General features: G+C 39.4%; 1 protein-coding gene across 3 annotated transcripts in view; it reads right to left on the minus strand.

Annotated features, from left to right (window-relative positions):
• CACNB4 (calcium voltage-gated channel auxiliary subunit beta 4) overlaps positions 1-13472 on the minus strand; it is a 263369-nt gene that overhangs the window by 10389 nt on the left and 239508 nt on the right. For all 3 annotated transcript variants that reach the window (XM_040971569.1, XM_040971567.1, XM_040971568.1), the window contains exons 10-12: positions 11950-12059; positions 7152-7303; positions 4204-4299 (exon numbers count right to left, since the gene is read on the minus strand). In XM_040971569.1, the coding sequence (XP_040827503.1) occupies positions 4204-4299; positions 7152-7303; positions 11950-12059 (358 nt within the window). The remainder of the gene's footprint in view (positions 1-4203; positions 4300-7151; positions 7304-11949; positions 12060-13472) is intronic.

The raw sequence follows: 13472 nt of genomic DNA on the forward strand, positions 1-13472 counted from the left end.
TAACCAGGTAGGATGAAAGGATGACATATATCTTATAAATTCATCCATCTGTTTTTCTCATCAAACAATATATAGCTTTTATTATAGTACCAGGACAGCCTGAATTTTCAATTTATCTTAAAAGGGAAAAGATATAAATATCCAGAAGAAGCAAAATGAAATTTGCAAATATGGTATGCAGGTTGGCATATAACTGGAAATACAAAGTCATACTGGTCATGCCAAAAAAACAAAAAATATGAATATGGTTTTTGGGTCCTGGTCACATTGACTCCTTTTATGTCCGTATCCTCTGGATCAATATTGGACATTGAGAGGAAACTCTTCCTTCTTCTAAAGTAGAACTACCCAGTAGCTCATATTTCCACCTCATTTTTTTCTGTCTGTAGCAAACTAAAAATGGCCATAAAGGTGCTGGCACTATGGTACAGTGGATTAAGCTGCTGTTTGAGATGGAAGCATGCCATAACACAGTACCAGTTTGATTCCTGGTTGCTCTCCTTCTGATCCAGCTTCCTGCCACTGTGCCTGGGAAAGAAGTGAAAGATGGCCCAAGTATCTGAGACACCCAGGTGGGAGACCAGGATGGAGTTCCTAGCTCTTGGCTTCGGCATAGCCCAGATCAACCTGTTGTGGACATTTGGGGAGTGAACCAACCCTTGGAGACCTCTTAGTCTTTCCTTCACCCTCGTCACTCTGTTTTTCAAATAAATAAACCAATACTTTTTAAATGATCATAAATTCCTTGGTATTATATCCATTAACATGGGCAGCTATGCCCCTCTCCTTACATCTGGGCAGCCTTTGTGACTGTTTTGCTTAACAGTATGCTATGGAAATTTTGGAATCCTGGGAGCTGAAATAGACAAACAAAAAAGTTAAAGAGGTCCTAGGGAAAGATGAGACCACTTGGTAGGAGAGAGGAGATGGCCAGGTGCAGCTTTCAGCCATTCCTATTAAAAAAAAAAAAAACAGCAGGCAGCTGATTACTACCAGATAGCTCTGGTTTGAAGTCACTGAGTTTGGGTGCACTTGACTTCACAGTAACAGATAACCTCAACCTCTTCCTAAAACAAGAGAGGTGACTTTGATCTGTTGGCAAAATCAGGCCTGCCGTTTGCTTCTGTGAAGTTTGGAACATGATCCCACACATCCGTTTGCATACCATCTTTGCTGCTTCCTGCTCCTGCAGTAGAGCTGAGCAGTTTGGCAAAGGAGGTCCTATGGCTGAGAGAGCTCAAAGCATTCACCTTCTGGCCTTTTCCTTTGGAAGTTGACTGACAGCTCTACCAAAAACCGCCTTGCCAACAGGAAACTCATGACAAGCTGCCCAGATGATGATATCACAACTAACCTATTGCTGTCCACTGGCTGAAGCCCTGCCAGTGTAGGACAGACAGTCTGGCTACAGCATATGCCCTTTGTAGAGCTGGTTCCCCATCCTTCAGCCACAGTGCCCTAAATTGTAAAATGAGAAGATTGGTTGGGATCAGTGTTTCCCTGCTCAAGTGTTCCATGAAACACTATACAAAAAATGCTCTGCAGAAAAGCAGAGAAGCAGCACTGCATGCACTATTTTAGCGGAGATGGAAAATGTCTACCAGCACCTTCAGAATTCTGCAAGAAAGAAAGCAGATCACCCTGTTGCTATTGTGCTTACTTTGGGTGGCAAGTCTTTTCACTCTGTTCACATCAAAGGGGACTCTTATTGCAAAGAACATACTTCAGGAAACACCAGTGAGGATCACCTGAACGTCTGTTTTAACTTCAACTGTTCCTAAATTTAGGGTGAAGTGTCTAGGGTGCAGAGTTAACTGTTTCAGTGTCTCTGTATATTTCCTTTTCCAGAAATCACTGCCTTCACTTTTTCACCAAGTGAGGCACTGCCAGTACAATCCGCTCACTTTTCAGATGAGAGTCGCAGTGGCCAATTAAGAAAGCTGCAAATTCATCCAAAGGAACTAAAATGACACAGTAAGCACCAATCTTTGGATGACAATTATAATTATAGTCTTGAAGTAAAGCAAGGACAAATGTGGACTTGTTTTATAGTTACTACTGGTTTTTATAATCTGGAGATTTCTTTACATGTGCCAAAACAGTGTAAAATTCATTCTTAACATTACAAAGACTATATGTGCAATAGCAAATGAACATGTTAATTATGTACATGGTTGAGTACAAAGTAACCTTACTTGTTCAAACTGTTGGTTTAAATGTCTGGATTATCTGATCAATTTTATATGACAAGAGGTATGTATCATGCTGAGGCACTGACAGGGAAATGCTGCCTTCCTAGGAGTTGCTCCTTCACATGGAGCTGCTGGAGATTCCTGACCTAGGGAGAGGTCCCAGGCAGGTGATAGTAAGACTGCCTGGAGCTGTATGCATATGTTTCCTGAGTTCCTATAACTTCAAACTCAGTAAGTTGGACTAGATGTAAAATAACTCAAGGATTAACCCTCCAATCAACTAAAAGACCTCAATTGTAATAGGACATAAGTATTTTTCCTACTAATTATTAGGAATAACTTTTAATATACTCATTATCATAAACAAAGCAAAAGGTCTTGTCTCCAAGAAATCTCAGGCACATGTAATTTCTTCCAGATTTCTGCTTCCCAGAAGACTCAAGCCATATAGCTATCTTTACAATATTGCATTAAAATTGTCAACTAGCCTTGTTTCTGACTTTGAGAGCTACACAGGAAAGACTATTGTCTCTCCGCTGGGAAGCATTGCAGGGTTATGGGCTGAGAAATACATTCTTTCCTATTCCCTCGGTGCTTAAATCATACATTCTGCTGTGTAAGCGGATTTTGTTGATAGTGTGACGTGAAACTTCTTAATGTATCAGATAGCTACCAAAGCTATCTGAAGAACAGATAGCCAGGGATGTGTATGCTATAGGTAGATGAAGTTGTAAGAGGCAGAAATTAGCTTTGGAGCTGGACAGATTCAGATCTAACACTGATTGTTTCATGGGATCTAAAGGACATCATTTAGTCATTCTGTTTTCAGCTGCCTTGCCTAAAAATGGGAGATATATCATGGCTATCTTACTAGGAAACTGGGAAGACTGGAGAAAAATCTATCCCAAAGCATCTGACACACTGATTCTTCAAAAGCTTATTACTTGTATCGTCAGTGTATCCTCTTATTCATTTGCTCTTTCTACAGATATAAATAAAGGGCCTGTTATGTTAGGGACCTGAGATGCAGTTGAGAACCACACAGGCAAGTCCTTACAGAATTTCATCAATTAGACACAGAGTAGAGCACAGCCCCTCTGATAATCAGAGAAACCATTCAGCAGTGCTTCTCGGTGCAGGCACTGCTCTAAGAGCTTGGCCACATAGTCCCACATTGAATCCTCACCCCAAGTCCATGTGGGGGGATCTGCTCCATGATCCTAGAACTGGTTATTGTAGCTTGGCTCCAGACATGTAAATCCAAAGCCTGCAGTGTTTCTCTAAACATTAGAGTTTATACTTCCCCAGAGCATAAACGATCTTTACACAAGAGTATCAAAAAGTCCAGAGAATCAGTTGATTAAGACAGTAATTCCTCTACAGAGATATAGGCACCAAGCAGGTGCAGATGCTGACTGGTCTCTGGAGACTCTACAGTAGCAGTCACCATCCTGTAGTCTCAACCAGCCATTGCTTGCTTTTAACCCAGCAGTTGTTTTCTGGCAATGGCACTAGAGAGAAAAGTCACTTCAGCCAAGTTTCCCCTCTCTTTCAACCTTGATCCTTTCATACACTAACCCACAATGCACCTATAGTTCCAACCCAATCAATTCTCAGCCTTCAGCATCAGAATGTTCTATGATTGTTGGAACTTTCTGGCAGACATGTTAAAGCAAAGCAGAAGCGACAATGTTTTATTTTGTTCATTTATTCTCTTCATGTGCCATGTGACTGGATACTTGATGCCAAGTAGTCTGTTGAGTGCTCACAAGGTAATCAAGCAAGTAGGAAAGAGTGCAGACCTAAGTTCATTTCTTATCACAAGGCAGGCAGAATTCATTTCTGGGTACATCCCATGTGGCAGCAGCAACTTATTCTAAGAAGCCCTTAAGATTTATGACATCAAGCCCTCATCATCAAATGCTAGAGGAGAAATGACAGTGTAACTACTATAAAAAATTTCTCTTCTAATTAGTCAAAAACTATTAAGACAAAAGATGATTATACTTACAGGAGGGCATTGTGCAAGTTTATCAGCTGCCACCAGTTGAACGTTCAAGTGTTTACTTTGGGACTTTCCTCTAGACTTAATCAACCTCTGTAAAACCTAAGAGAAGAGATATGAATCTGAGGTATTGTCAATGTTGATTAAAAAAATAATAAGGATCTTTTTTAAAAGATTTATTTACTTTTATTACAAAGTCTATACAGAGAGGAGGAGAGAGAGATGAAGGTCTTCTGTCAAATGATTTACTCCCCAAGTGGCTGCAATGGCCGGGGCTGAGCCAATCTGAAGCCAGGAGTCCGGAGTCTCCTCCAGGTCTCCCACGCAGGTACAGGGTCCCAAGGCTTTGGGCTGTCCTTGACTGCTTTCCAAGGCCACAAGCAGGGGGCTGGATGGGAAGCAAGGCTGCCAGGATTAGAACCGGCGCCCATATGGGATCCCGGCACATTCAAGGTATGGCACTAGGCACTAGGGTACTGTGCTGGGACCAAGATTTTTTTTTTTAAATACTCTGCTTAGCCCTGAGTATTAGATAACATGCAATGTGCGAAATTGTACACCTATGCATTCCAAGATGACACCATCCCCCTACCCTGGATTGCATCCTATTTTAGCTCCTTGTGAATTCTCAGAATACTGAGTTTCCATCTTAGATTTTGAAATCTCTGTTTCAAAGTGAACCTTGCACAAGTGGAAGAACGAGTCTGTACCAGGTCATTTATGTTGAGTAATTTTTAATATTATTTCTTTGAGTAACATTCTGGTTCACTACTTCCATGTCAAGTAAATGCAGCAGCCACTTACATATGTGATCTTTTCTGTCACTGATAGTTATGAGACAGTCCACTTTGATTTTACATTAATTATACTACTTTGTGATTAGAAATGGAGGTCAAATATTTATTTTGGAATCAGTGATACATATATGTCTTTTGGCCATTACTGTAACTGAATTTGCCAATGTAAGTCTCTTTTCTTTTAATTTTGTTTTTTTCTGAAACAGATTCCTCCCCTTCAAAACAGTGTTTGTCTCTGGGGTTCTGGGAAGACACTCAGGTCCAGTAGAGTTCCTGTTCCCGTCCACAAGGACACCAGAGGAATCAGGGCATGTGGGTGACGTCCCCTCCACTGCAAAGAGAGGTGCTTGAAACTCCCGAAACCCTGAATTAAAATTGATTTGCAGGTGGTCACAGAAACATCAGTCTTTTCTATTGATTCCTAAAGGCCTTGGTTGGGTCAATATACCCAAGTTTACACAGAGAAGTTTAGAAGGACTTCAGGGGGATTAGAGGATGGCATAGCTTCTTGAAAATTCTTCTATTCTTGAGAAAAGATTCAATTCTGGCTGGGAGTTGAATCTGAATTTATATACTAAAATTAACTCTACGAAACTCTTTTAAAAAAACCTGGTAATATCTCCTAAGAGTGTCTATTTCATATTAATTTTCTAGGAAAGTGAGACATTCAAACCAAGAGACCAATTTGGACTGCCTCACTTTCATTTTTATCTGTCCAATGGCATAAAAATACATAGCAACTTTTGCACTGTGCTTAAAAAAAAAAAGAAAAAAGAAACCAACCTAAGCACAAATGTCAGAGTCTGTAACAGTTCCATAGGACATGTTTACATGATATTTTATTTCATGCACAATAAATATAAACATTTTAAAATAAATATTTATCTATTTGAGGTACACATAGAGAGAGAGAAAAGTGAGGGAGAGAGAGAGAGAGATCTCCAATTGGCTGGGTCATTGCCAGATCCATGCAACAGCTGGAGTTAGGCTACGCCAAAGCTGGAAGCTGGGAATATAATCCGAGAACCGATGTGGTTGGCAGGAGTCCAATAATTGAGCCATGCTACTGCCTCTGACAATCTATATTAGAAGGAAGCTGAAATTCAGAGCTGGAGCTGGTTATTGAACTTAGGCACTCTGGTAGGGTTACACACAAGGCATTTGACCTAGCACACTTACTCTTCTGAAGGAATACAAGGGACACAAGAATCACTGTCATCCCAAAAAAAAAAAATTATCAAGCTGCATTCTATAAAGAATGTTAGTGAATGTTAGTGTGGTAGCCTACTGGCTAAATCTCTGCCTTGCGCATGCCAGGATCCCACCTGGGTGCTGTTCTATCCTGGCTGCTGCACTTGCCATCCAGCTCCCTGTTTATGGCCTGAAGTAGCAGTCAAGGATGGCCCAAAGCCTTGGGACACTGCACTCACACGGGAGACCCTGAAGAAGTTCCTGGCTTCGAAGGGCTCAGCTGCGGCCACTGTGGCCACTTGGAGAGTGAACCAGCTGACAGAAGATGTTTCCTTCCACCTCTCTTTCTCCCTGTAATTCTAGCTTACTGATAAAAATAAATAAGTCTTAAAAAAAAAAGTTAGTGTCCTCTTCTCACTTCTCTTAATTTTTTTTTGTTATCACTTGCACAGCTATCTGGTTTGGGACCCAAATACATAGTTAACTTCTTGAAGGAATAGACCATTTTTTACTTGTTATCTCTGAAGTTCTAGAATCAGTGCACTTTGAATTTTAAAATGTGCTTACTGTGTCTCAAGAAGATGTTCTCCTTGCCAGTTACAACAACAAAAACAAACACAGAGAAAAGAATATTCTAAGTTGGAAATTTGGAAAGTGGTAAACAAGCTCGCTGGAAATCCATCCCACCACAGAGTGCTTGGATTCCAATCCCAGCTCTGCTTCTGATTCTAACTTCTTGCTAATGCACACTCTGGCAGGCAACAAGTAACAGCTCAAGTGGTTGGGTTCCTGCCTCCCATAAGGGAGACTGGATTAAGTTCCCAGCTTCTTGGCTCAACATGGGCCAGCAACAGCTATTGTGGGCAGTAGAGAAGGAATCAGCAGATGGGAGCTCTCTGTCTTCTTGTATCTAATCGAAGAATTTTTTAAATTAAAAAAAAAAAAGAACAGAGATGAACTAATTACCTTTGGTGATGAGACTTTCACATGAACAATAATTGGTGCTAAAGAAGTCTTTATAAGTTGTGCTGGGTGATTGATTGTGTCTGCATCAAGTACAACCAGTTGCAAAGATCTTGCCAGCTCAAAGATTCTTTCAATTTCACTTTGTACTTCCGCTGAAAGGAGAATAAGTATACAACAGGTTTTAGATATTTCATTAATTAGTACTTAAATTAAATAGTAAATCCTTCAGCTATGTTTGTCTGCATTGCATAAAAACATTTTGAATATTCACAAACTTGTCTAATTCAAGATCTTTTCTAAAGATAGGTTGAGTTTTGCATAAAACCAATCAAGGGAGAAAACTGAGATATTTTCTTGACTTGATTCTTGCGCTCCACCTGAGTTTTAGCTATGTATATAGTTATGGTGGCTTTTTTTTCTCTTTTGATTATCACTTTTTTTCTAAAGAACTTTCATTTTTAACTACAGATGTTGAGACTATATTGAAGAAGCAACTGAAACATAATGTAAAGTAACATACTTGGCAAATAAATTACACATACATTTCTATCAACATATTATATATTAAAATTCTGTGGATCTTTTTTTTTAAAAAAAGAATCTCACATCTTGGTTGTGACCTATCTCTATCTATCTACCTACCTATCTATCTTCTGCCAACTATTGTATTACTAGGTCTGGATGAATGGAAGTGTTAGAGTGAGTGAGTAGACTAGTTTAAGGCATAATTATCTTCAGTGTTAAAAATAAAAACAAAACTAAGACCTTTTACATTAAAATGCTGTAACTCATCTATTTCAAATCAGTCAGATTGGTTGTAACAGCGAAGTGACCTAAATACATACATGAGTCTGGTCAAAATAAAATCTAATCTTTTTCAAATATGTGACGTAATCCACCCATTCTTACAGGAAAAGATTATATAAAAAGCAAGATTTCTGAACAGCCAAACATATTTCACACAAAATAAATATATTCATATCTAAAAAATAAACATGGTCATATTCAATGTTTGTATTAAATGACTCCATTTTAGAGAGATGACTTCATCTATTTATGGCAACAGACACACTCTAACAGTATTGTAATCTGCTCTCGAGTACAGAAAAGGTAGACAAAACTACCTAATTTAAATCATTTCAAAGATGGCTTAGGAAAAAGTTAATGTTGCTCTAAATATCCTTAATGAAAGTAATTCATGCTATGATCTATGCTTATTGATTATATAAGTTCACAACCCCCAGCAATAAATTCTCTTCTTTAACAAAAAATATCTATCATGAGATCATGAATACCAGAGATTATCATAAGACTTTATTTAACTTTGTACAGTAGCTTAAAATCCTTTTTTCTTAGAATCTCTGATGTTTAACACATGATATATATTAAAAATTGTGAGCTTGTAGTCCTCTCTGTCTCTCTTCCTCTTTGTGTATCTGACTTTGCAATATAATAAATCTTTTAAAAGATTGTGAGCTTGGAGAGTAAATGTATATATCACTTTTTATATTATTTAATGTCAAAGGCTTTAAATATTTCATACTGTGGTTGAAAGATGATCACCTCTCAAAAGACATCAATGTAATGAAACTGGACAAAGATTTATTTGTCATCATTTTCTGAAATTATACTTATTTTTTTTAGTAATCATAAGCAAAATTTACCTTCCCCCTCACATATCTGAAACAAGAAGTTTTTCTTAAGGTAGAGATTTGAAGCATAAAGTCAACTTTTATAGTTGCAAAATTCAGCCTCAGCTGTTGAGTATGTTTTTCATTGATTGTTTTCATTAAACTGCCTCTGGCTTAAAGAAGCTCCTGGCCAGGATTAAAGCAGAATGAGTCTCTATTGTTTCGGCTTTACATCTGAACACAGTATTTCTTGATTCAGTAGAAAGGTAGAGACAGGAACTGGGCTGCCCTGGTACACAGTTCCCCTGAGGCACTGTGGGTCTCTGTAAATGACTCAGAAACACCTGGGCCTTATTTCCGCTGCACAAGCAAGGAGCATAAGGGTGGCTCTGATAGCAGCAGAGGACAGGCACACCTACTGCTTAACCAACACAAACCCTTGGGCAATGGGCACTCTGCTGGCATAAGCAGAGAGATACTTAGGCTGAGTGAGTCAGGAAGCCACAGAGCCTTACCAAATACAGGGCGGGTCCAACATCTGGGTAATATTCTAAAGACTGCCAAACAGAAATTACAGGTGAGAGAAGCAGAAAGGTGTATTTATCTACCTAGCTAATTTTCTTAAAGAAAAAGATTTTAACAAAACAAACAATTTTGACTGGATGCCTAAATTAATTCTCAGGGGAGTTCAAATAAAAGTCTCCTCAGAATCCCATTGCAGCCCAAAGGAGCTCTGGGCAGTCATGGACTCACACTGCTGGAGGACCTCAAAGAACATTTGTAAAATCTGATCATTACTGGTAGTTCTCTCTGGGAACCCTTTCATCAGCGATCGTCCTTACACTCAAGTCTACTCATATTGCTGAGTGTAGGTAACGTCAAAGCTTTCCTAAGACCTAATCTAACCTTCTTCCCCAATAGGTACTCTTGAACAGACATCTCATATCTTAGGAGAAGTAGGGAGTTTTAACAAGGGATATGCTGCATACTCGAACAGCACTTAGAAGAATTTCAAGTTGTCAATTTTAAGAAACTGGACAAGTGACTCCTTGTATCTTAAGAAGTCTAACAGTGAAGGATCTTCCAATTGTTTAACCATCATTTCTAAATTTATTTTGCCAAAGAAAAACATTTTGAATGTAAGCTTTACTAAAGTATTGAAAAATAAACACTTCACGGTATCTCTTTGTGGATTTCTTTGCAAGGCACACTAGAGCCCTGATGCATTGGCTTAACCTACTTTTTAAAGCTATCCTTCTATTACTCCAAAACCACACCCACATTCTCCACTTCTAAGCATGCTATGCACAAACCCACTTGTTTCTCAACCTCAGTGCTTTTATTAATGTGCTAATGTCTTTGTGTATTCTTGTCTGCTTCCAGGAACAAGCTAACCCTAACCTCTATGTCTCTTCATATGCTTCTCATCCCCAATCCTCCTTCATACTTCCTAGCTAGCTCATTGTTTTTAATTTCATTATTCCAGAGTAGTTTAACCATCTGTTCCTTTTTTTCCCCCCTCAGGAGTAAAATACTCTGCATAGATTTGCTGTCATTTTCTGACTCTATTATAATGCTTGGTACATAACATTTGATGAAGGAATCTATAGTCACATATTAATAAGCATACAAAAAGATATTAAATAGGTCACACATAATAGGTTGCCATTAAATTAACTATAAGGGTTGCGGATTAATGATTTAACAGAGTCACTGAGATCTACTTCATTTTTTCACTAATATTTACATTATCCCAGCCCACCCACCCTTCTGCCCGACAACAGGTGACTAGATTATGAAGACTGTCTTAATAAATATCCATGAAACCTCTGCCTGTGGGGATGTTAGAAGGAGTTAGGCAATCAAGCTTCTGATTTTCAGTGTCCTATAGCCTCTCATCAGACATGTGCAGAAGGAATGATTAAAAGTCAGATACTATAATAGAAGGAAGGAGAAAGACCAGAGAACAGATGCTTGGTTGAGAAATCTTAAACCCAACCAAACATCCTGATTATCAGTGACATTTTTTTACTTCAGTTTGTCACTTAGTCTGATTCACCATCAACACTGTCATTTTCATCTCCTCAACGTTCAATTATTACCATGTTTGTAAGAAGGTTTCCTTTGCATGTGCAGTCTCCTGGTACAGGACTCAAAAAGGACATACCTTTGCCATTCCATTTGGTATGTTTCACATTCTTTCAAAAAGCAGCCCTCCAAAAAGCATTTACTACCAATGACTGTGTGCCAATCCTAGAAGAGGGATACAGCAATGCTACCGTATCTTTTCATTGACGTGCACAATCCTTACCTCAGGGTCAAGGCATAGCCACCAGTGGATTCTGGATGAGATATTAATGTGTGCACTCTATCTTGGATACTTTTAACACCATTTCTAAGCTTTATGTCATATTAGATATAGATATAGACATAGATATAGAAAGATAAAACAACTCATTTCAACAGTTTACAAAGAAGTGAAGGTATAGAAGAACCCTATGCTTCCTAGCTAAATTCTTCTCAGACAGCGAACAGAAAAAAGACTCCTAGGAAGTTTTGGGGGGATGACATCAGTCTGATGGTAACAGAGACCAGTAACGGTTTTTCAGATGATCAACATGCTTCATCAGTCTTGGCAGTGTAGAGACTGGTACCTCAGATAAAACATGCTCACAATCTCCACATGTTATTAATGTTGCCTGTCATTTCCATGTAAAGATGTGACTAATCTGTGTAATACCAGCTGGCAGCAGATGCAATACTAAGAACACCATTATCTAGCTCTCTGAGCGTATAAATATCTGCAAAGGCTGGGCATCTCATTTCCTTTCATTTCAACTGTGACTCAGGTATGACAGATACTATTAGCCTCTTTGAGAAGCTTAGGCAAAGCAGAGACAAGTGGTTTCACATGGGTAGGCAGTAGCAGACCAAGAGGGCCCCCTTGAGCATCCTTCCCACCAGGCTACTAATTAGCTAATTGACTGGAGCTGACAGAGAGCAGGCTCTGGTTGCAGCAGGACAGGTCTCCCCACATGCCCATTCTCTTCTGTCAATCATCACTTCTCCATTTAGAAGAGGGAGCAAATAGGAAAAGACATTCACAAACACACCAGGTGTCATCCTGGTCTGAGAGCACAAAGCAGAACCATATTTGTGCAGCTTACCTAAGCTGGACCGGGTGTTTGAACGTTCAATTATTGCTCTCTTGCTGGGATTATTTAGCACAGATCTCTTAGCAAGAGAAATGTCAGCTGTCACTCTCGTTATTGATATCCTATGAACAGAAGCACAGAACATAACAAGTCAGTAAAAACAAAATATGATGGGTTCTCCAAGTGATTTATAACTACAGTTCTTAAAAATCATTTAACATACTGCAGTAGAGGCACAGTTTAATAAACACTGGCCATGAGCTTTTAAACAGCTTTCACCTAGTCCTAAAACACAAGCAGAGCAGAATGCAGAAAAGTTCTGGCCACTTAACAGCCGCAAAAGTACCCTAATAAAAAACGCTCTTTCCTTCATCATGATTTGCCTTTCTGAGCTCTTTACAACGTCCACCATAGCAGGGGAAATAAACCATGCACTTCTAGGAGACAGCAATACACTTTCCCCACAACTCACAGTTGATCTGCTCTTGAACAAGACCTTCAGGAACCACAAATGCTCTGCTCAGCATTTCAATGCTGTCAGTCAACAGGGGTAAACCTTATTCATCGTGACTATCAGAGATAATCTACCAGTTGGTGGGTAAGTTGCATTCCTTGAGCTTAATAGCTAATTTACAAGAAGCATCTTTCAAGAGGCCTAAAGGGATCTCACTTCAGCTGCAAGAATGTGAAAAATAGGGTTTCTTTTATGGGGGTACAGGATTCTGCATGAAACTGAGTTTACATGGCAGGCATAAGATATCACAGTGGAGGTCAATGCAAGTACTCTACCAGGATCTTGGTAAGAACATGCCATGCAATCACTCAAGGGAAAAACAATATGAAGGTATCACAAAGAAATGGAGAGAGGGCTCTCTGTGCATTTGATTCAAAGAATACCTGGAACTTAAAATGTTTCTCTGGGACCAATTTAGATCTTTATTTCAAACTGGGATTGCTCAACTTCCAATTATTATCTACCTATAGAATTCAAAATTTTCTTTTCTACTGGTCTTCCTTATCTTCACAGCTTAGTAGAGGTGCCAGAAAGGTGATAGGAAAGGCAGAACCCTTTCCCTTCATACTCAGTGCACCCATTCTCCTCCATTTTCAAACTCCTTTGGGGGTTGAATCAGGAAGGTCGAGTCATTCACAACTACCGAACTGTCTGACTGAAGATTCCTTACTTGATTTTAGTGACCTGCAGCCTTGGGAAAAATTTAATAGTCTTTTTTCACTCTGTAAAATGAAGCACAGTGCCAAAGTTCTGGTGCCATCTCCAAGAAAAGCAGTCTTGATTTGTTGTTTCAGGCAACTAGTTCAGGATCACAGGCTTGAAAGTGACACCTCCCCCACCTACGTGGTCCTTACTGCCCACCTGTGACACTCACCTATCATTACCTGGAACCTGAGAGGGGGCAGTTTTACGTTATTGTGTAACCACTCCAATAACAAGCCCCCATAAAGGATCATGATAAGCAGGGGCTTGATCTCTTGGTGGCACGCTTCCGTTGCTCTTGCACTCTGACCCCTGCTCT

The sequence above is a fragment of the Ochotona curzoniae genome, unplaced genomic scaffold (genome assembly GCF_017591425.1).
Source record: "Ochotona curzoniae isolate NIBS_2020 unplaced genomic scaffold, NIBS_Ocur_1.0 contig_2210, whole genome shotgun sequence".
NCBI classification, from domain to species: domain Eukaryota; kingdom Metazoa; phylum Chordata; class Mammalia; order Lagomorpha; family Ochotonidae; genus Ochotona; species Ochotona curzoniae.